The following is a 23778-nucleotide window of genomic DNA, read 5'->3' as shown; positions in this document are numbered from 1 at the left end:
AAGAATGTAAGATCTGGAAGACCAAAGGTATGGAGAGAAGGCTGGGGAAAACATACCCCATGTTGCTACAGACAGATTTGTTGCTCATTAAAACAAACTTTCAGAAATGAAGCGAAAAGAAAGACCATTCAACTTCTGCAGCACACAAAACATTCTTACCTTGGGTACAGACATGTCCTGAGCCTGTGCTGGTGACTGATTCCACTTGCCAGCGTGCAGCCTCAGGTGATGGAGCAACGGTAGCCATTTTCATCTGCTGGCAAAGTCGAGACTCTTGCTGCTGAAACCCAAGCCCTTCCAAAGGTCCTTCAAGCTCCTCCTCTTCTTCATTAAGGAAAGATAATTCACAGATTAATTTTAATTATTTTGTGCATATCTTATAACTGGTGGATATTTAGTTACTTTGCTGCTAGTTTTAAATCACACAATAACTGAAATTAAATTTAAAGTGGCAATGTTACATTTCTGACACTTGGTGCCATCAATTAAAGCACAGATTTTCTTGAAGCCTTTAACAACATATCTTTTTAAAAAGTTGGATGGAACACTGGGTGGTGAATACTCTCATACAATATACAAAGGTATATTCATGTGCAAAGTGAATTCCCTAAACATATGTACTTCATCACCGACCTCTGACACTGGGGGTGGGAACTCTTGTCATAAGTACTGTTACATAGACAATTCAAAGGTGGACTAGTTGGTTGGAGTACCATGCCAGCACTGATCTAAGAGGTCTCTGTCAGATTATTAGTGACAAAAGATAGATACTATATTAAAAATCTCATTAAAACTAGCTCTAAGGTTACTGATGAGTACCAAGACACAGTGGAAGTAGCAGCATGACTTACTCTATTTGGAGACAAGGAATTATTATTAAATGCTCAACCTTTGGTGATATATCTACTGTAGCTTTATTAATGCTTTTTTTTTTAAATGAACACATTGTGAAATCCCCAAATTTTGGCATTAAAAGTATATACATGCACAGTTCAAATCTTCATAGCGTGTGTACTGCTTTCTCTCCACTCCATCTCCATATGTACTCCCATTCATTTATATTACAAAATATTTTATTGAAAACAATTTTACTCCATTAGTCATAGATGCCAAGGTCAGGACTGCATGTTTTCCATTAGTAAAATAACATCATTTATTGACTACAGTAAGATCCTAATCACAGTCCTTTTTGGAAGGGACAGGCTGAAACAGCAGTTAGCTTTTTCAGATTCACTAACTGGTAACAACACTGACTACTCAAAGGAAAGAAGGTTTTGTGGCTGAAGAACAGCCAGCCAATCAGTGCTCCCGTTAATTTTTTTTCCATCCGGGGTGAAATACATTTTGTTATGTGCATCAAGGCATGTGCAGACGTGCAACACCCATAGAAACACACGCTGCCCACCGCGGGTAGCTTTGGTGCTCTGCTAATCAGCTGGGTGGCACCTGAATCTCTCCTGCGCAGCTGCCCAAGTGCTTAGCTTATAGGGAATACTGCTGCCAACTCTATTAGAAGGAATACTTAGCTAACCTGGGATTCCTTATTTAAATGTTAGTCTTTAAAGTGCTACATGACTGCTTTTCTATTTCGATTGGATACAGACTAACATGGCTATCTCTCTGTTACTACTCTTCAACGCAGTTTGTGAGATTAAGTTTACCAGGGCAGGTGGTAGTGAAATTATTGCATTTGCAAATTTGAATTGGTAAAAGAAAGAAAAGTCACCTGAACTGATACTTGGTAGGCTGTACAAGCCTGAGAACTGAAGTTTGCAAGCAGAAAATTCTTTAACAATTCCAGTATACAAATGTCCAAATATCAAGTGGAACACTGTCAGAATGTATACTGTGATGGCTCACTCAGCATCAGCCATAAAGCAAAAATGTTTAACAGAGAGGAATATATTCCTCACCCATTTCAGAATTCTATTCCATATTCCTTCCTGTATTGTGCTCTGTGCAGTGTTGTTGTAGCTATGTTGCTCCCATGATATTAGTGAGACAAGGTAGGTAAGGGAATATCTTTCATGGGACCAACTGCTGTTGGTGAGACAGACAAGCATTTGAGCTACACAAAGCTCTTCCTTGGTACGTTACCCTCTATTAGAGTGCATATAACTCTAAAACAAAAGATAACATATAGCAAACAACAAAGAAAATATATTTGATAACAGTTAGATATAAATACGCTTTGTGTGAACCGATAAGAAGATCTTGAAACAATACCAACCCAGAGTACTTAAGTTACAGTTGTAGTTCTTCAAGAACTACAACTCGGAGGCTTTAGTTTAAGAAACAGTGTTTATGCTAGAGATACATATGGGTTACTATTTTCTAAACTTTCTAACTTGGATTCTCTCTACACCAGCTGTAAGTGTGGTTTAACACTAACTATTATGAGTACCAGAGGCTGTATACCAAAAGAAAAGCAGCCCTGAGGTGCACTGAAGTCAGTACAAATATCCTACATGTTTCTGGCCTCTGAGGATAAGTTGCGGGCTACACAGTGCAGCCTTTCCAGAATAAAATGATTGCAGTCCTTCCCCAGCCCCAGGAATAACTGTTCTGACTGAAGTAGAGGGGAACAAACACCAACCCTCCTTGAGAGAGAAGCAGGATGACTGATGATTTCAGGGCACTATCCTGTACAGTGGTCATGCTATGAAATACCATCTTGCTGCTGCAATTTCTCAGAAGACAGATTTTAAGAATCTGGATAAATATAAAGTGGTCTTTATTCACACAGGTTTGCCATGTACTGTTATGAGGGCTTCACAATTCAGTAATCAATTTAAGTTTATCCCTCATTCATATTAAGAACTATGATTTGTGTTATTGCTTAATGACAGAATACTTATCCTTGTAATGCTGATTATTTGCTTTGTTTGATTATTTGGTATTTTGTTTGGACTGATCTTCTAGGTTTTATTTCTAACTAGACTGTCACGTGACCTGATTGGGTCTGCTGCGCAACCAAATTTTAGCTTAATGGTGAAAGCATAAAATACATACTCTATCCACGTACCTGTCCCACACTCAATAATCTGCTTTATTAATTTCCTTTGAATTCGTTTTGCACATCTAGTTTTACAGAATAAGATTAGACTCTACTTGACTAAGATTAGATTTCATTTGTCAACTCCCTTTCACTCTTAAGAGAATACAAATGAAGGACATAAATCTGATAACTCCACATATGAATTTTTATTGAGACCTTTCTGGAAACAGCAATTGTTAATATAAAATTGTAGTGAATTCTCCAGACTGTCATAATGAGGAGCTAATATAAAGTTAATCAATCAATCAACTTTACTCTCAGAGGCGTTCAATGCATAGTGACTAAATTATGTCCCTATATTGTCTGAGACTTGTTATTCCTTATGACTACGATGTTTTGTGAAATGATTATGTGAGTCCCTCCCTCTCTCTCTGTCTCTTTTTTTAGAGCTCAGAAACTGAATTTACAAACAAAATATCAAAAATTCACTTAACTTGTGGTTTTACTGCACACGTACAAACATCCGTCATAATTTGTAACAAAATTATTTCAATTATAATTATATATGTAGTGTTATTCGTTACATTTCTTCTCCTTGAACAGACAGAAAAAGCAAGTTTGTTTTTTTTTTTTTTTTTTAAAAGAAACACAATTCAATTTTCTGCCTTCTGCCTCAAACAGAGCCTGGTGAAAATATCCCAATACTTACTTTACAGAAGACATTGTTACAGCCCCAACAAACATAATGTCCTAGTTCTGCTTATAAAAAACTTTCCCAAGGGAGGCAAGGACTCCACTAAGTCATTAGACAATATTCTGCATCAGCACAACAGCACAAGGAAATCAATAAAGCACATTCTGGAGGAGTTCAGCAGCAGCTCGTTTTTAGTCCTGTTCAACTAGATCTTTCTGTATCACACAGTACTGGTACCAGCCAGGTAGATTTTCAAACGTGAGTTCTACAAACAGCTTCAGAATAAGATCAGTTTTTGATGACATTAAGAGGAAATACAATATCTATCAGTCCATGGGCTGAAGGGACCCTGTACTTCAGGGATTTATTTGGCATTCTGCAAACTCTACAATGCAACTTGCAAACAGTAAGCACAAAGGGAAAACACAATCTGCAGTATAGAACATTTATGACAACATTCAAACAGAAAAGTTCCTGGCTGTCTGAGCAAAATGGACCTAAGACAAAATTTAGCGTACTCCATCCCAGCAGCTTTCTATCATACATAAAATAATATACGCAATAGAAAGAGGCACACCATACCTTTCAACATCTCCCTGCTTTAGTGAGGAAGAAACAAGCTGAAAACAATTCAATGCAACAACCTACTCCAGCTTTCCTCTCCAACCTCTTTCCACTTGTTGCCAGGGTAACCAGTGTTTGCAGATGCCTATAGCGGGCGCTTGGGTTCATGACTTCATTATAGTTAATATGCTCTCTCACTGCCTCTCTCTGTACAGAGAAAATACTATATATATCTATATAAGTATCTACAAATGTAGCTATAATATACACGTCCAGTGAGCTTCATCTATACAAATACCACACGTTACTTTGTTAATCTGACATGTACACAAAGAAAAAATGGCAAATCATCTCCCTTCATTGTACAGACGCACAGAAAGTTTACAAGTAGAGGGTCTGTAAGTGCTAAACAGCTGCTCTGCTCTCCAGGTGCTTTGTACAGTGTCATCTGATTTCTTTGTACCATCAAGTATTCCAAGAGACCAATATTATGATGTTACTGTTTTAATCAGAATCAAACACCTGCCTTTATGGATTGACAAAAACTGACAAAACAGACTGGATAATATGAACACCACCTTAAACAGATGCTTTCCAGCTGTTCAAGGAGGCAACTCTTATGCATATTCATTAAGGCATATTAAGGACTGAGAGAGAGGAGAGAAAGAGAAAAATATCATCTCATCATTAGACAAATGAAATTGCTGTGCTCTGAACTCAAACTCCACAGCAGATTCATACCTTGGTTTCAAAAAGGCTTGAGTGGGAGAAAACATAGCTAAGAATATCAAGTGCTTAAGTTGGTAATATGAAAACCACTACCGGTATTGTGTTATGAAAGGAAGGAAACCCTAGAAAAATATATTATTAAGTAGCCATATAGTACTTTATATCATAAAAACACTAGATAGAGTAGAGACATTCTGCAATCCTTTCTTGTACTGAATAGTACTCACGTGATTTGGTCTCTGGTGACCTCAGTGGGTTTAACAGCATGTAAGTACTACTCAGCTCGAGCAAAGAGTTACAGAATCAAACCGTAATTCACCATGAAAGGTAGGTAAGTACTGCAATCCCTGTTTGTCAGATGGCGCCAAGCCCTCTGCTCTGAATGGCTCCATCTTTTTGAAGTGCTCAGTAAGCCTTCAAAGAACTGTGGACAACATAGGAAAGCTTTTTGCATCATGCCTGCCCTCAGAGATTCCACAACCTCCTAGATAATTTATTCCAGTGTTTAACCACACTGACAGTGAGGAAGTTTTTCCAAATGTCCAACCTAGTCCTCACTTGCTGTAGTTTAAACTCATTGCTCCTTTTCTGTCCTCAGAGGCCACGGCGAATAATTTTTCTTTCTCCTCCTTGTAATCCTCTTTCAGATACCTGAAAACCGCTATCATGTCCCATCTAAGTTTCCTCTTTTTTAAACAACACAAGACCAGGTCTTTTTGTATTCCCTCATAGGTCATGTTCTCCAGACCTTTTAATTATTCTTGTTGCTCTTCTCTGGATCTTCTCCAATTTCTCCACGTCTTTCTTGAAATGTGGTGCCCAGAATTGGATACAGTACTCCAACTGAGGACTAATCAGCACAGAGTAGAGCAGAAGAATGGCCTTTCATGTCTTGCTCATATTTGAATGGACATGCAACATGCATGAAACTAGCTCTGACAATCTTCATATTTGTTTAATTTGCAGCGCATGGCAGGAGTCTTCTTTAGTTGTAGGTCAAAAGGCTTGTACATTTTGCCTTTGTAAATTTCCTCAGATTCTCTTTCTGGGTCTGATTGATGACAGTCAGCACTCTGGGAATGGATTGGTGGACAACCTGGATCATGGGCCTTGATCTTGGTCATGTCGGCCTTCCGCTGCGAGGGTAGAAGGAGCCACTGAAGCAGCTGGATGACCCAGAAGTAGAGCTGCCCCAGCTGCCAGTTGCCATAGTGACTGGCAGAGCCTCCTCCAAACTGTTCAAGATCCGCATTGTCCACAAATCATGCTGCAGATTAAATAAATATGAAAGAGGTTTGAAGACCAAGAAAACAGCTCTGAAAAGAGTGCCTGTGCCCTGTTCAGTAGATGTAACAATGAAGCACAAATCCATGGTAAAAATTCATTTCACATACATCTGGAAGAAGGTAAAAAATTTTAGAACAAAATTCTTGGTTTGATATAATGAAAGATGCACATACACCATGGTGAAAAGAATACTGCACTCTACTCGAAAGGTGAGAGTATCTCCCTCAAGATGTATGAATATGGTAAAACACACATGCACGTGGAGGAAGGGAAAACCCTAAAAAAGAATGTTGTGTTCCCAAAAATCACTTTTCTTTACTTAAATTTTTAAATCTATATTTGTTGAAGACTAAAGTATTTTGTGCACTTCTGTAGCTCCTTTACAATGCCAGTTAAAAACAAGTAAGCTAATAGATTTTAGTATCTTAACATCTGACTGAGCAGGCATCAATAACTTTGAGAGAACAACGTACACAGCACTAACAGTACAGAAGCAGTTTTTCATTTACAGTCCACTGCTCCAGTCAGTTTTGCTCAGGTCTGCAGATGGAAGGTGGAGGGCGGGGTACAAAAGGGACAGTTGCCACAGAGGTTGGCCTTTCAAGGGGTCCCAGAGCTCTGGCCACTGCCATTTCAGCAGCAGCTAGTGCTCCAGGCCCCTTTGAAGAGCTGGTAGGGCCGCTCTGCCGCTCTGCGCAGGTGTGGGGGCACTGGCTGCAGTCCTTGCTGGGCTAAGGACAACACCTTGGGTCCATTCTTTCTAGGAACACAGAGCTGGGTCCCTCTTCTTCTTGGCCCTGCTGATTTTCTGTCTATTAATCTGCTATCTGAATGTAATAGCTGCCTAGCAAAAGCCGTAGGTTTCTATCTTCTCTGACAATATTGCATCCTTTCTTGACCCACGAACCAATAAAACACAGTGGAGAGGTTAAAACAATGAGAAGTCCTGTGGTACCTTATAGATATATTGGAGTACAGTAGACCCCTGATTTACGTGGGGGGGCTGTGTTCCTATGTGCCCTTGTGTAACCCGAATTTTGTGTTAGTGAGGGGGTGGCTTTTTGCCCCAGTGGAATGCACATTCTGCAGCCAGGGAAGCAGCGGGAGTACTTGGAGGTCCTTTTGGACGGTATGTCCTGGGGTTGGCGTGGCAGCTGGGGAGGGTTAAGCCTGGCAGTGGACTGGGGCTGTGGGAGGGGGGAAGGGAGGCTAAGCCTGGGGTGGGTTATGGCTGCAGGGGGAGACAGGTGTGGACTTCAGCCAGACCTGCATGTGGGGGTGGGGGTGTGTGCACTGAAGCGGGGCAGGGGAGTTGAGCTAGAGCTGTGCATGGGGGTGGTGAGCTGGGGCAGGAGGACAGAACCAGAGCTGAGCATAGGGTGTTGAACTGGAGCCACAGGGTGTGGGGGAGGTGTTTGAACCAGAGCCACACGTGAGGGGTGGGGAATCGGAACTGGGCATGGGAGTGGTGGCAAGCCAGAGCTGGACCGCAGGTGATGAACAGAGCTGGGTGGGTGGTTTGAACTGGGGCCACACAGGGCTGGGAGAGTTGTAGTTGAACCAGGGGCAGGGGGAGCAGGATTTTGAGTTGCGCTCATGTTAATGTGAGTAAAGCACAAATGGAAATTGCACATTTCAAGGGTTTACTGTATAAGCTTTCGTGGGCAAAGAGGTTAGTGAAATCTGTCAGATCAGTGAATGGTTAACAATTTTTTTAAAGCTTTAAGTTATGCAGTATAGTAACAGAGAAGAAGCCGTGCTAGTCTATACATTATCAAAACAAAAAGCAGTCAAGTAGCACTTTAAAGACTAGCAAAATAGTTTATTAGGTGAGCTTTCGTGGGACAGACCCACTTCTTTAGACCATAGCCAGACCAGAACAGACTCAATATTTAAGGCACAGAGAACCAAAAACAGTAAGCAAGGAGGACAAATCAGAAAAAGATAATCAAGGTGAGCAAATCAGAGAGTGGAGGAGTGGGGGGGTAGGTCAAGAATTAGATTGAGCCAAGTATGCAGACGAGCCCCTATAGTGACTCAAAGTTCCCATCACGATTTAAACCATGTGTTAATGTGCCGAATTTGAATATAAAAGCCAGCTCGGCTGTTTCCCTTTCCAGAACGGTGCGATAATTCTTCTTCAGTAACACACATACCTTTAGGTCATTGACAGAATGCCCCATTCCATTAAAATGTTGACTAACTGGTTTGTGGATCTGGAGTGTTTCAATGTCTGTTTTGTACCCATTGACCCTTTGTCTAAGGGAGTTAGAAGTCTGTCCAATAAGTTATGTTATGCAGTAACTGTGGAGCAGATTTTCAAATGGGCCTCTATTCAGCATTCCCTTGGGCACACTTGCAGGTAATCACATCTACTAAAATTTCTATCACTTGCATATGCACAGTGGTTATTTAATTTGCAATAGTATAACAGCAATGCGCATGTAGGAGTTAATACATGTACTAAAAAACACCATTAAACTCAATGGATTTTGAAATTATTTATTTAATGAACAGGGGTGTTGCACCATTTAAAGGTTGCATGCAAAGATTAAAATATATGCACATTTACAATTTTGCACACACAAGAGGTGTCCAACAACTGAAAAGCTAGTCCATAGCATAAATCTGAAATGTATGTACAGTCAAAAGTCTACATGCAATCTCTCACTATCAGCTCTTCGTAGACGATTACTCTGTCTCAGGAGGATACATCCCAACATCTTTATCACAATTTGGTGTACTGTAGTTCCATCTTTGTTACTTCAATTCAGAGGTTCTCAAACTGTGGTCCATAGACTACCAGTGGTTTGCAAGCTCCTTTCAGGTAGCCCATAGATAGTTCCCTTGCAGGCATGCATCTTGGCAGTCACACACGAGAGAACAAAGGGCTGCCCACCAGTGCTCCCTCTATTATTTTTTTCTATCCATGGGTGGAATAAATTTTGTGCACTGAGACATGTGCGGATATGAGCCACCAAAAGAAATACATGCTGCCCAGAATGGGTGGATGTGGCCACTCTGCCAGTTAGTTGGGTGGCACCTGAATCTCTCCCTGGTGGCCGACCAAGCACTCATCTTACAGGGAACATTGCTGCCCAGCTAATTAGTGGCTCGCAGATTTGGGTCTGCTAATTTGGCACCAGAACCCTCATGTGTAAGGTGAGGTGGTGATCTTTTGGAGAATAAGGAGTAGGTGGGATGAGAGAGTGAGGTGAGAAGGGGAGGGAATATGGGATATGTGGGGTTGCAGAGGCCATAAAAGAGGTAACTTTCCCCAGTTCCAGGGGAGAGACATTCTTACTTCCCAGCCTCAGCTCTGTGGATGTCGTAGCAGGGAAAAAACCCCTACTGATATTAAAATACAAGTTTTATGCTTGTATGTGTAGAACAAAAAAGCATTAATAATTAAGTTTTTATATCCAAAGTAATTTACAATAGTTAGATAATTGTACAAACAACACTTGGAAAGATCATGTACAGTCCACTGCTCTGGTCAATTTTGTGCAGCCCTGCAGACGGGAGGTGGAAATGGGGTGGAAAGAGGGCTGCTGCACCAGAGCCTGGCCTTTCAAGGGGTCCCACGGAGAGAGACTGTTCTCAGTGGTGACAGAGGGCAGAGCAAGGAGCAATGGTCTGAAGTTACAGAGGGAGAGGTGTAGGTTGGATATTAGAAAAAACTATTTCACCAGGAAGATGGTGAAGCACTGGAATGCGTTACTAAGAGCGGTGGCGGAATCTCCATCCTGCGAGGTTTTTAAATCCCAGCTTGACAAACCCTGGCTGGGATGATTTAATTAGGGGTTGGTCCTCCTTTGCATAGGGGGCTGGACTAGATGACCTCCTGAGGTCTCTTCCAGCCCTAGAATTCAATGATTCTATGGTCATTAAGTGGTCTACTGAGATGCTCAGCAATTTTTAAGTGGTCTGCGAAAAAAAGTTTGAGAGCCACTGCATTTGTACGTTAAGATACACACAACAGAACTCATATACAGGTTTAATTTTATCAAGGGATTATGGTGACTAAGAGATTGCAATATATATGTGCATGCTTTTTTTTTTTGCAATTATAGGAAAAAAAAAGAGGAGTCAGTACTTAGCTGTTTTCCTGCTCCCCTCTCCTCCCCACCAGTCAATCCTGCAAGTGGGGGGGCTGAAGTACCAGTACTCAGTACCAACACGTACCACCACAAAAAAAGCAATATGTTATACAAATGGAATTTAAATAACTATCAGAAAGAGAAAGGCAGTAAAGCCACTACATAGACTGAAATGCTTTTGGCATTAATGTGTCATGCTAGCTGTCTAATCCAATCTCCTGTACTCTAAATAGGTATATGGTGAAGAGGAAGAGGGAAAGAACGTATCCAATCAAGTGATCAGCTTGCTGTCGCTGAAAGTGAAACAAGTGGGAATCAAAACATCCTTCACAAACAGAAAAGACCCCAATGACAATCAGAAGTGAGGCTGTTCTCACAGTGCACCTGTGGTGAAGAAAGTAAAAAACCTGCATGAAAGACACGGATCATAATGAATGAAACAAGGGGAAGTGGGTATACCAAGGCCAATCTTAGGAGGTTTCTGCAGCAAGAGATTAGAAAGAGTAAACACAGATTACCTGCAACTGGCTCAGAAGCTGCTTGGTTTATTCCTGCTACAAAATCTACCCACTGTAAATTCTCACTCTGGCGTATACAACTACTAACATATATGCAATTGGCCTGCCTTATTTCAGAAAACCTTGTCAAAAATGGTGATAAAAGCTTGGGAAAAACAGAAGATGGTCAAGAGAATAAGGGAAATAATGGAGGGAGAGATGGAAAATGGAATTAAATGAGGGGGACAAGACTGAGAAAAAGACATAAGGAGATACAAAAATAGAAAGATCTAAGATGAGATTGCCTACAAAGCTGAAACTCACTTCTGGAAGAGCTCCTATTAACCATAAACCTCAGCAGCTTCAGAATGAAACATGAAACTTGTGTCTTTGGTACGGCTTACTCAAAATAACATCACATGTTCAAGGAGGAGAAAAAAAAAGTCCCCAAAATGCAGAAGGTATGCAAGAAAAAACAAGGTGCCGTGGGGAAGGCTTGGGTTTTGCATTTCACTCAGGAGACAAACCTTCACAGGCACACTGATCTCTTCCAGAAGCTTCAGGTTTTGTGAACAGTCACTGATAAAGTCCCATCTTCTGTGCACCAGGTACCATTTTCATGTCTGAGAGTTCTGTTTTCCAGTGGAACACAGCAGTCAACAGATATCACTGATAACACAGAGTGAGGAACCCCCCAGTGAACTGAGTCCAGTCCCAAGATAGACTAAAACCTCAAATTTAATTCAGCATTCGGAAAAGAGAGAGCAATGGGATCACAGGACCTTGGCATTTTGTGCTGGAGAGCTGATGGACTGCTGTGCTGTGTACTAACCATAGCTTTAATAAAGCTTGGCATTTGTCCCTGGGTACAGCAATTACAACAAGCAAACCCACAAGTTGCTGTTGATCTGTGTGGCTAAATTAAAATAAAACAGAAGGGGGTGCCATCCAATCAGCCATACACAGAAAAAAGATGGCTGTAGCTATTTGGGTATTTAGAAACAGTGAGGAGTCCATGTGAAGACTTAGAGCATGTACTATATTAATAAGAAGACAGCTGCCATCAATGGAAGGTAAATTCAGAGCTCACAAACTCTCTGAACATACTTCCCACTCCCTTTGCATCACTTCAGGCTTCAGCTCCAATCAGCTGCTGTGCATACAATTGCTGAACTTAACCAAGCTGAGGACAGCTGGAGGATGGTGCTATTTGTATCTGATCTTCAGGCAATGTAGCGCTGGCGTCTTCTGTAAACTTCTGGCATTTTAGTCCATGCGGTTTCACAATCTCTCCTTGTTGCTTTATATAGATTTGAATTGAAAAAAATTTCTGGCAAATGGAGGTGGGATCCCTCTGAGAACTCTGGAGATGGAAGAGCAAATGCCCATTGTGACTGTCTGGGTATTTTCTCAGAGGTGTATGTTCCTGCTGTGTCTGTGAAGTGAGGCAGCAAAATTCCACTCCCTGCCATATTAAATGCTCTATTAACATGTGTCAAAGACCTCCCATCCTACAATGGTCTTGATTTTGAGCTTCTGCCCCTGAGATCACCATTCCAGCTCACTATTTCTCATCCCTAGAGTAATTTCTTTCAATAGTTATTATCATATTGTCACACAATCTTGTGGGCCCTATAAAGCCTTCTTTAACCACTATTACAATCTTAACTTATTCCATTATTTCCAGGTACTGCAAATACTTGGGATCAAAGTAGGATATTTACACAGAATGTATGCTACAATAGTTTGATGCTACAGAAGGAATTAAGGATGTAGTATTTGCCTTAATTCTGAATTTTCTAGCTTTGGAAGAGTTATGTCACAGCTTCAGTATCTGATAAAAATATGTTTTGCATGCAAGTAAAGGGGTTGTCTACAAGTTTTAGGTAGAATGCATCACGGCAAATTAAAACAATTTCATGTATTTGGAAGTCAACAGTGATAAAGATCTGTATCACTGAGTTCCACCACCATAACAGGTGGCAGCCACAGTAGAGGTCAAAATAAGGCAACTGGTGGCAGGTAATTAAATTTTAAAATCCTCATTGCATTCTGCCATAGTCTCACCAGAGGGACCCAGCTTTCCTCCATATACTGCACTGCAACTCCTTTGTGAAGGCATGAAAACCAGTATACAATGTCAGGCTCCATCTATGCTATGAGATAAATTCAAATTTCTTAACATTGCTTTTGTAACGCTGGATTTTATAAATTTGAATCTGACTATCCTCCCCTCCCTATGTGTTCCTCACAAAGTCAACTTATTGCTTCCACACGCCATCAGCAAACTTCTGTTGCAGCAATGAATTGTGGGAACCTATCTCACAGTTCCCTCATCCCTGCATCATTCTGGGTATTTTTGCTGGTGTTTGACATCACCTTCCCACATTCCATTGCCCTCTTTCCCCTCCCACGGTAAGTAAATGTTCATTTTTCCAGGTGGAAGGAAGGAAAAGTAGGACAGCAACAAAGATCACCAAATAAGCAAGCATCTCCTTATTCTACAACTGAATTGCTTTTTAAAACTGTAGCTGTAACTGAATTATCAAGGATTTTTTAAAAATCAGCATCTGTGTATCTTCTCAATTGGCCTTCCGCTTACTGTTCTCCCCGCTCCCTTGATTGCATCTGATTTCTGAAAATGATACAGGGACTATGAAAAGCAAGAAGAAAGAGCAGATTAGTAAAGACTTGGGAAAAAAAACAGAGTTGCTGAGGAAAGGGGTTTTGAGTTCCCAGTCCACTGCACAGCTTCTGTGCACAGACTGTATTCTCAGCTGGCCCTCCACCCACTCTTCCCTATGTGAAGGGATCAAAAGTTAGAAGAAAGAGGACAGAAAATGCTAGGAAAAAAGATTTTTGTCTTCCCTCTTCACTACACAGAAACTGCCAACATGGTGGATGGAGCTCACCAAATTTCACTGCCGTTGTGGGGCAGTTTGGAAGGTTGAATGGCCAGTTGACATGGTCCCTGAAAATCTTTTTTGGCTTTGGGGTGCAGGGTCCGTGGCATGAGGGCCACTTGAACCATCCCCCCATGGCAGATGCAAGCCCCTGGGTGAGACTTCCCTCCAGTGGTAGCTATCCCCCCAAATCCCTGTTGGGATAGGGGGCGTAAGGTGGTTTCAGTGGGGGGCCAATTGAAGTATTACCCCCAGGTAACTGCAAGCCTCCACAATTCATAGCTGTCAGGGGAGAGTTCCACCTGGCAGCAGAAAGGCCCCAAAAATAGTTTTGGTGGGGAGCCAGTTGAAGCAGTTTCCACCCCTGGACGGCTGCAAGCCCCCGGAAATCTTTCCCAACCTTGGAGCCCTAACCGCATGCAAGTCAGGACAAGGTGTTGCCTGGCAGCATGGTCACCACTGAACGTCCTTTCATTGGGTCTGGAACTAGCCACGTGATGTGGTTGAGTGCAGGAAAGACCCTGACAGCATGGTGTTTGTGGGGAAGGGAGGGTGGGGTGCGCACAAACGTAAACCACTGAGAAGAAGTTTCTCAGCCCCTTATGCATGCAGGACCCCCATAACAGTGTTTCTGCCACAGGGTGCAGTGGGGCAGCAGCTGGCGCCAGGCAGCGCAGAAAAAAAGTGGAGAGACAGAACCATGAACTCTGTGCGGGGGGTATCTGTAATGGGTAGATGCACTAACAGCACTAGTAGCAAACACTGACGTTTCTCATCAGCCTCTCCTACAAACATAAGCCCACAGTCACGGGCTTCATGCTCCTGTTTTGTGACAAGTATCAGAGAGGTAGTCATGTTAGTCTGTATCTTCAAGAACAAGAAGAAATCCTGTGGCACCTTATACATTAACAGATATTTTGGAGCATGAGCTTTCATGGGCAAAGACCTGCTTCATCAGATGCATGAGTTGGGGGGTGGCTTCAGAGGGGTGTTTAAAGAGTGGGGTCCCAGTAAAAGGGAGGGCCAGAGCTGACTAGGTCTATTCAGTCAGCGTGGAAAAGGCCCATTATCAGTATTGTGTGTGAAAAGAGGAAAAAACAAGTCAGATAAGACAGGGGGGATATGGCCCACCGTCAGTCTAATGTGGAGATGTTAACACTTAGCCCTAGCCCTAAGTGTTATCCTCTCCACATTAGACTGACAGTGGGCCATATCCCCCCATCTTATCTGACTTGTTTTTTTCCTCTTTCCATGTGTCTGTTCTGGTCTGGCTATGGTCTGAAGAAGTGGGTCTGTCCCATGAAAGCTCACCTAATAAAATATTTTGCTAGTCTTTAAAGTGCTACTTGACTGCTTTTTGTTTTGATAGTGTATAGATTAGCACAGCTTCCTCTCTGTTACTATATTACTGATAGTGGGCCTTTTCCACCCTGACTGAATAGACCTTGTCAGCTCTGGCCCTCCCTTTTACTGGGACCCCACTCTTTAAATACCCCTCTGAAACCACCCCCCCCATGCATCTGATGAAGCAGGTCTTCGCCCACAAAAGCTTATGCTCCAAAGTATCTTCTAGTCTATAAGGTGCCACAGGACGACTTTTTGTCCTCCCTGATCCTGTTTTGAAATTCACAGTCTTCCCGTTACTTAATTCCTGTGCACCTGGACAGCAGTGGCCAGAGAGGAGCACTGTGGGTTACATATGGGGCACCTCTGGAGGCTAATAAATTCGATTTTAAGACATGGCTCTTCCACACCAGCCTTTATTTGAATTTTTAAATTTGAACTTGATGCTACACCCATCAGATACCAAAGATATTATGATACCCACGTTAGTACTCCCTAAATCGAGCTAATGGTATTTGCAATGAAGATAGTTATGTGGTAATGGCCGTGTCTACACTAGCCCAAAACTTCGAAATGGCCATGCAAATGGCCATTTCGAAGTTTACTAATGAAGAGCTGAAATACATATTCAGTGCCTCATTAGAATGCAGGAGGATGCAGCACTTCAAAATTGCCATGGCTCGCCACTGCGCGGCTCGTCCAGACTGGGCTCCTTTTCGAAAGGACCCTGGCAACTTCGAAGTCCCCTTATCTGCTGATCTGCTGATAGGAGTAAGGGGATTTTGAAGTTGCTGGGGTCCTTTTGAAAAGGAGCCCTGTCTGCATGAGCCACGCGGCGGCGAGCCGTGGCAATTTTGAAGTGCTGCGGCCGCCCGCATTCTAATGAGGCGCTGAATATGTATTTCAGCACTTCATTAGTAAACTTGGAAATGGCCATTTGCATGACCATTTCCAAGTTTTGGGCTAGTGTAGACGTAGCGAATATCAAGCTAACTGCCTTACATTCAAATTTATCTCATAGTTTAGATGTAGCCGCAGTGATCCGCTGCTCCTGGAAAAGGTTGGGGTGGGTATATATTGTAAGGAGAGAAAGGAGAGCAAGAGGGCCGAAGGCATATCAAAAGAATCATAATAAACAGATTTTTCACTAGTGTAAATCTTAACTTTTTTTAAAAAAAACAATTAAAATCACAGCATTTATGTAGCAGGATGGGACCCCATTCCTCCTCCCTCCATTTTATATGCTGATCTAGTGCAACACTGGTTTCAAGTGAAGTCATCCTCCCTCCTGAATAAATCGAGATGTGGCAAACCCCTCTTTCTATCTTGCACTTTCCTGCCTGGATCCAGGCTAGTATTTTCCTGGCCACTCCTTATAATTTACAATTACTACTAGATTAAGAAATGCGTGGGGGGGAGGGGAAAGAAGAACCCATCCAAGGGAAAAACCAACGATACTTCTAAGATTTACAGAGGCGTGGAACAGTACAGTTATTGGAATTGTGACAGAGCTGGAGAGGGTTTATCCTACTTGACCTATTTTACAGCTCTCCTCTGAGTCAGTTCTATGCTTAGTTAAAAAAGCCAGCAATCCCATATGAATTGATGCTTAAATGCAGGAAGTTTCCATATTGTCATTAGCACCTGGTCACTGGACTTCATCATGCTGTGGTTTCGGTACTGGGTGATGTATGCCAGTTCCAAGATCTCACTAAATGTTTACATGGGGAATGACTGGCAGAATACTAGCACTTCTTGGAAAACCATTGTGTAATTCCTTTTTTCTCAACGAAATAATGAAGAATTTCAGTAGTTAATATTTGGGGGCAGGGAATCTTCTGAGATGGACAAACAGACATGGTGGGGGTATGAAAATGGTTACTAAAAGAAAAGGCAGAAGGGAAATGGGTGAAAAATAAAAAGATTACTTGGAAAATGAGGCAGAGGAGAGACTTTATATACAAAAGAAGAGAAAAAGAGACAGAGGAAAAGTACAAAAATAAAGGGTAAAGCTTACAAATTCAACAATAATTTTTTTAAAAAGTGGGGGTGTGCCTCAGGGGAGGAGTAGAAAGGAAAAAGCAGCAAAGGAGAGAGCAGTAATTGGTGTCTCACTCAGCTAGAGAAACAATCTGTCAGGTGGTCTGAGATCCAGACAGCCAGAAATGATACATGCACTCCGCACTGAAATGAGAGCCAAACAGAGAAAGCCTCTTGATCTTCAAACAGGAGACTTCAGGACAACAATTTTGACAGGTAGCCCACCCCTTTCCCACCACCAGAAGATGAACAGAAACCATGAAAGAAGCCATCAGAAGCCTCAGAAATCCCTAAAAGGCCCAGAGAGTCAAAAGATTAAAATAAATGATCCAGCCACTGCAAGATGGCCTGCAAAATTAGAGAGAGGAAAGTATGTCAGAAATGCTTATTAGTTTTACATGTAAAGCAATGGCACGGGGCACTCTAAACTGCATTGTCATTCTTACTTCTCTGCTCAGTGAGAGCATAACAACTTTTAAAAAGGATCAACCCAAATTATTCTCTGTTGAACAACCCTAGAAAGACATCCCCTGATAATAGCACATAATTCCATTTCTGGACAAATCTGACTGCAACATTTTCCCACTCTCACCACAGGATTTGTGGAGAAGGAATGTGAGGTGATTATAATGTGACTATTAGTGGTGGATGTTAAATTTCAATTTCATCTTGTACCCTCTGAGAGATTAACTCATTGGGAAAATTGATTTCTCCCTGCTTTGCTCCTTTTTGTTGATGTATTCAGAAGATTATGTGCATTTAGCAGCCAAGGCTGATCACATAAGAGAAAAAAAAACATGTACAGGAGATGTAGATGCATAAACTGTACAAAGATACGCAGTCGTAAAGCAAAATTACTTTCAAACAAACGAGTCTGAGACTAGCTCACGAACTACTGATGATGACTCTTAATGAGTAAGCCTCCATTACATCGGCACTACCTTGGCACTGTTCTGATTTGTTCCATTTTACACTGCCTGGAGAATATATGAGGCTTCATTCTTAACACTAAATACCCAGGCTTCTGTAGATTTGTCCCTGGCTTTTATTAGTATCTGTAAATAGTCTGATGACTTCCTTTATACACAGACGGTCCAAGTTACTTCTGAAAAAAGGATTTAGGTACTTTGGACCATAATGTGAAATATTCATACTCTACACACCACAATTTTGATTATCTGAATGCAACAGAGGACTAAATAATTTCAGATAAATGTGGGAATTTTCAATATACCTAACAGACATCAAATGGCATGACTTTGTGCTGAATAATAAATTTTGCATAACTGAGTTTGGACTTTATGTTTGATAGAAAAGTCATATCAAGGCCATATTAAGCTTTTAAGGCAGAGCCCCATAATGGGGGTATCTAGACTGATGGTGGGGTTAGGCTATTAACAGAAGCCATAGAAAGAACTGTGGTTGATTCAGACAATTCTTCCTGGGCTCCAGACCATATACTACAGAAAGAATTCTGCAATCTTTTAAATGTGTGCATCGTTATCACAGAATCATAGAATCCTAGGGCTGGAAGGGACCTCAGGGGATCATCTAGTTCAGCCCCATGCCTAAAGCAGAATCAAACCCAACCAAATCATCCCAGCAATGAGTATGTCAAGCCAGGACTTAAAAACCTCTAGGGATGGAGAGTCCACCACCTCTCTCGGTAATGCATTCAAACACTTCACCACCCTCCTGATGAAACAGTTTTTCCTGATATCTTGCACTTCTGATTACTTCTCAAACATATTTTGCCATCTAATCCATCTCATCTGGTATCATGTCTAACATTTTAAACTTCTAAGCAATTTTGATGCAGCACTATTTCCTTAAGTCAACAACTTCAGAAAATAAATATTTGATACCACAGCAGAATTAGAAACCGTCTTTTTCAATGAACTATGACGTTTTTGTAATTTTACATACATACACAGAGGACAACTCTTTGATCAATTCTAGTAATATATATGTCCCTTTCAAAACCAAAGACAAGTTTCAAAGATTGTGTGACGTCTAGTATTCTTTTACAGGTGGTCTAGTGATTAAAAATGTGACTTGGAGCCAGAATTCTCTCACTTACTATGTGCCCTTGGGAAAATCATTTAGAGAAGATCAAGACGTTTTATTAGGCGCAGACTTACCATGAGTAATGTAACACATACTGGGAGCAGTGTCTACACTCTGTTGTTGGTGTGCCTCGATATCCTTGTGTGGTGTCTGCGGTGGGGGCACTGAAGAACATGCAGAGGAGGAGGAAGACGATACTGGCTTGGGTTTGGAATGAAGGTCATTCAATTTTAGAAGGTTTTCAGAAGTCACAGTGTCTGAATTCACTGGTGTAGAATGCAGCACAGTCGGAGTTGCTGGGAAGAAACTCTCTTTATTGTCCTTTATATGCTTTGGAGTTGTTGGCGTTTCCCCGATGGACTACATTAAAAGAAAAGGAAGATGGTGAGAAAATATGCCTTACTGAGCTCACACATGTAATGTTACTGAATCAAAACTACAAATGTTGCGGTCACTTGCATAATAAAAAAAAAAAATCTCTTGTGTACATATATATTAACAATAACATCTTCCCACCATGTGCATACTTATCTTCCACAACTTACAGTTCATTTATCAAACCACCACCTGGAGTACTTATTCATATTCACAAGCACAGTGCTCTAATTGAGCTGCTTTGTATAAAAAGTTCCTTACAAGATAATATATTCATCTGAACTTTACTATTAAACAGGATGAAATTCAGGAATATTCCAAACTCCTACGAACAGAAAGAGACTCTTTCAATTAAAAAAAGAGCTGTTGGCAAACTCTGTGCTTCATCTAACAGATTGCTGGGAAGAACTGAGTTTCAAATCCCCAAATTATTAAAATAAAATACTACGTGTAAGTCTAAGAAAGCGAGGACAAGAAATGGAAGAGACAAGAAAGTAGAAAGTATTTACATCTGTAACCTAAAATGAGTGATTTTTAATTGTTGAGAGTGAATACTGCTGATGTCCAGCTTGGAATGATTGATCTGTAAATTTTCTTGCCCATGAAGCTCAAATTGAAGATAACATCAATACTAACAGCTAGGGTCTCATCCAAGGGCACCTCTAATAAAATGATGTATTGCTACTAGTTACCTAGTCAAGAGGTGGAACAGTGATTTAAATTCACCAAAGAAGGGAAAGACAGCTCAAGCAATATAAAACTCTCCCACATTGTGTCTCAAAAGATTGGCTGGATACAATTGTCTAGTCTGTACAGCTATATAGACTGCTTTGGGGTTCTAAACAGTATTCACTGATTCGGATTAAGTGGTAACGAATTGGCTAGACCAGCAGTTCCCAAACTATGTTCTGGTGGAACACTGGTGCTCTGCGAGCTATGGCAAAGTGTTCTGCTATTGAAATTGAGTAATGGCGGTCTCTTCTCTAGAGGAGTGACAAAATTGGGACAGGTAGGGACTAAGTTAGGGAACGGACTGTAGGAAATATCGAGCTTATATGACGGGTGGGAAAGGAGTGCATGAATAGAAAGATCAGAGAGAAGGAAAAGGTAAGATCTGGGAATGTACAAGAAAAAACAGGTGGTGAAGCAAGAAGAAACAGAAAAGATAGCTACCTGAAGGGAGAACCAGAGCCGGGTCTCCCTCTTGGTTGTGCAGATGCCTAATAAACCTTTGGCAGATGCCCATGGCTGCCATGCATGGACCTGCTGCAGGCAGGGGAGGGACCTCTCTCTCCCATGGCAGCAGCAGCTCACTGCTGGGGCTGGAGGAGAGCTACTGTGTCTTGGAGAAAGTTGCGCTACTCCAGCACCAGCAGCAAGGCTGGATTAAGGAAGGGGCTTTAGGAGTCGCAGCCCAGGGCCCTGGGTTGAGGAAGACCACTTCACCCAGGACCCTGGGCTGCAGCCCATAAAGCCCCTGTGTTTTGGGCCAGCCCTTCCTGGGTGCAGAGGGGGTGCCTCTGCATGCTGCTGCTCCTCTCCCACAGCTGGCACTATGTCCAGCAAGTACTGGGAAGCTCTGTGCTCGCAGCTCCCATTGGCTGGGAATTGCAGCCAACAGGATTTGCCTGGGGCAGCATGGAGTCATCTGTTCAGCCCCCACCAGACAGGTGCTGGTCCAGGTAAGCACCCTGCACACCAATCCCCTCCTTGGAGCAGCCTCCACCACCTTATTTCCTTCCAAGACCCACACCTGAAACCCTGTACTCTCTCCTAAACCCTTACTCCTGCTCTGGCCCTGCATTGCCACCCCAACCTCCTGCCCTGAGCTTGTTCCTGTACTCCAAATCTCTTGGTTTAGGGTCACTTCTTGTACCTCATTCTCAGCCTCGACCCAAAGCCCACATTCCCAGCCAGCCAGAGTCCTGATCCCCCAATCCTGAGTAAGCCCTCTGAGTGCACTCCAAACACTTCAGCCCTCCCCCCCACCCAGGACTGCCCACGTGCAGGCTGAATTTTATGTGCACCAATATGGAGGTAATGTGCCAACATAATCTCCATACTGGCGCATGTAACAAATTCAGCCTGCACATGCACATAAAAAATTAGAGGGAACACTGGTCACAGGCCACAGCTGCCCTTTTAACCTAAACTGACAGATTCCCACATAACACTTCATTGGAGCCTGAAGAGAACCATTGTGAAAGTTGACCACAGGAAGGTTTTACAATTGCAGATGAATGTGTGTGTATGGTGGAGACAGAGATGTGACTGGCATAATTTAGGCATGAAAACATACTTAACCAATTAATATCTGGTAAATCCAAAGTCAAAGAGGAATATACCGGCCCACTGCCTTTCAATTGGTTCACTCATGTAAAATTCCAAGATTGGTGTAAGAGTTTTTCTTGGTAGCATAACATTGTTAGGGTTGGTCTCTAAAGTTAAGTCTACATCAGGGAAAAAAGTGGACTTCAGATACACTATTCTAGCCACAGCATTTGTGTCACCAGAATCGATGTATCAGAATCGATTTACTTCTCTAGTGAAGTCCGAGCCTCTTTAGTCTTGTGTTGACATCCCTTACTCAACGCAATAGCGTGGAGAACAGGGGTTGACAGACAAGCCCAGAGAGGTTGATTTTGCCGCATATTCACCAGACGCACAAAATCAAACTCTGGAAGATCAGCTGCAGCATGTCAATCTTCCAGTAAGTATAGTCAAGCCCTAAGGAGGATGTTGACACCCAATGATGGCATAAATAAAATTGTATTTCATGTGCACATGGAGCAGCACTGTACAATGTAAATTTCAATTAAATATTTCAGCCAGTGTCCTGGGCTGGGGCTGTCAGAGTGCCTGGGCACCAACGGCCCTCCCCCGAAGATTCCAACTGTTAGTCTATAATGGAAAACTGTGGGGGTAGGGGGACATTTAGAAAAAAGTGCTGCATGTTGAACCTCTCTAGTCTGCCAACCTCAGGACCTGACTAGTGCTGTACAGGATCAAAAATAACTAAGAGTATGTGTAAACTGCCACTTTCAGTGCTAAAACTTTAGCGACTGAGGGGCATGACCCCCCTGCCCCCACAAGACAAGTTTGAGCTCTGAAAAACTTCAGTATTGACAGCACCTTATTAAGAGGAGTTGTGAGCCTGGCAATAAAATTTCCACTTCTCATTCAGGGGTTTTGTTTTGTTTTGTTTGAAGTTGCTGGGAGAGTTCTCCCTTGCTGATAAAGAGTAAATATGCCGCCCCTGTTACAATGCTACAAGGTGGTCAACGTAGACTTGCCCCAAGCAAGAATATGAGAGGAAGAATTCTAACAGGCGTGTTTTGAAAATATTTATTTAGAATGAAGATAAAAGAGTTGTGGCACTTTTATTGCAGGTACTGATGCCAACTTACACTCAGAACAGGTGTACATGATCCCACAAGCAGTAATAATTGCCAAGATTTATGGGGCCACATCTATTTTAATGTCATGCAGGTGACTGCCCAGTAGCAAAAAAGCCAGACTATTACACTGTGCAAGAGAAACAGATCCTGAAGAAACTTAGTAGAGAAACTAAGTTCATCAGACCTGCTGCACAACTTAGTATTTCCACTGTCGATGATAACCGGGCATGATAAAGACAAGACCCTAAGAAGAGCACCAGAAACTGTTTTCTACACCACTTTAAAAAATCAGGAGGGTATCAATGATGCTCTGTATGGATGAATACATCTGATTCATTCTGGGGCCTCAATCTTCCCCACCGTCACTCATCTCCAGTAGAAAACTGAGAATCAGTGTCAAGTTTGTACCTGTGTTTGATGTGGCTTCTATGAAGTGAATGTTCTACTTTGTTGTGGTATACAGAGTCAAAGCTCTGCCTTTCCCTTCCAGTCCACTGCAGGGCTTAAACAGTCTCTTTCTCAATGCTTTTAAAATTAATATGCATGCCATTTACAACACTTTTTTCCATTGATCTGACAAAGATAGCAAGTCTCAAAGGCTGTGCCTACACTAGAGGGTTTTAACAAAAAATTTGTGGCGTGTCTACACAGTGTTTTGTTAACAGAAAATGTCGAAAAGAAAGCCACGTAGATGCTGCAGGGTGCCCTTTTGTCAACAGAGCAGGTCAAAAGATGATCCGCTTTTATGTGTAGATGCCATCTGTAGACAGATCTGTTGGAGC

General features: G+C 42.0%; 1 protein-coding gene across 7 annotated transcripts in view; it reads right to left on the bottom strand.

Annotated features, from left to right (window-relative positions):
- The window catches only part of CABIN1 (calcineurin binding protein 1), a 192024-nt gene that overhangs the window by 4141 nt on the left and 164105 nt on the right, over positions 1-23778 (bottom strand). For all 7 annotated transcript variants that reach the window (XM_075012556.1, XM_075012561.1, XM_075012560.1 and 4 more), the window contains 2 exons: positions 19298-19583; positions 160-324 (listed from right to left, as the gene is read on the bottom strand). In XM_075012556.1, coding sequence (XP_074868657.1) covers positions 160-324; positions 19298-19583 — 451 coding nt within the window. The remainder of the gene's footprint in view (positions 1-159; positions 325-19297; positions 19584-23778) is intronic.

Source organism: Carettochelys insculpta, chromosome 18 (assembly GCF_033958435.1).
Source record: "Carettochelys insculpta isolate YL-2023 chromosome 18, ASM3395843v1, whole genome shotgun sequence".
In the NCBI taxonomy this organism is placed as follows: domain Eukaryota; kingdom Metazoa; phylum Chordata; order Testudines; family Carettochelyidae; genus Carettochelys; species Carettochelys insculpta.
The sequence above is the reverse complement of the archived record's forward strand: the minus strand, read 5'-3'. Positions and strand labels throughout refer to the sequence as shown.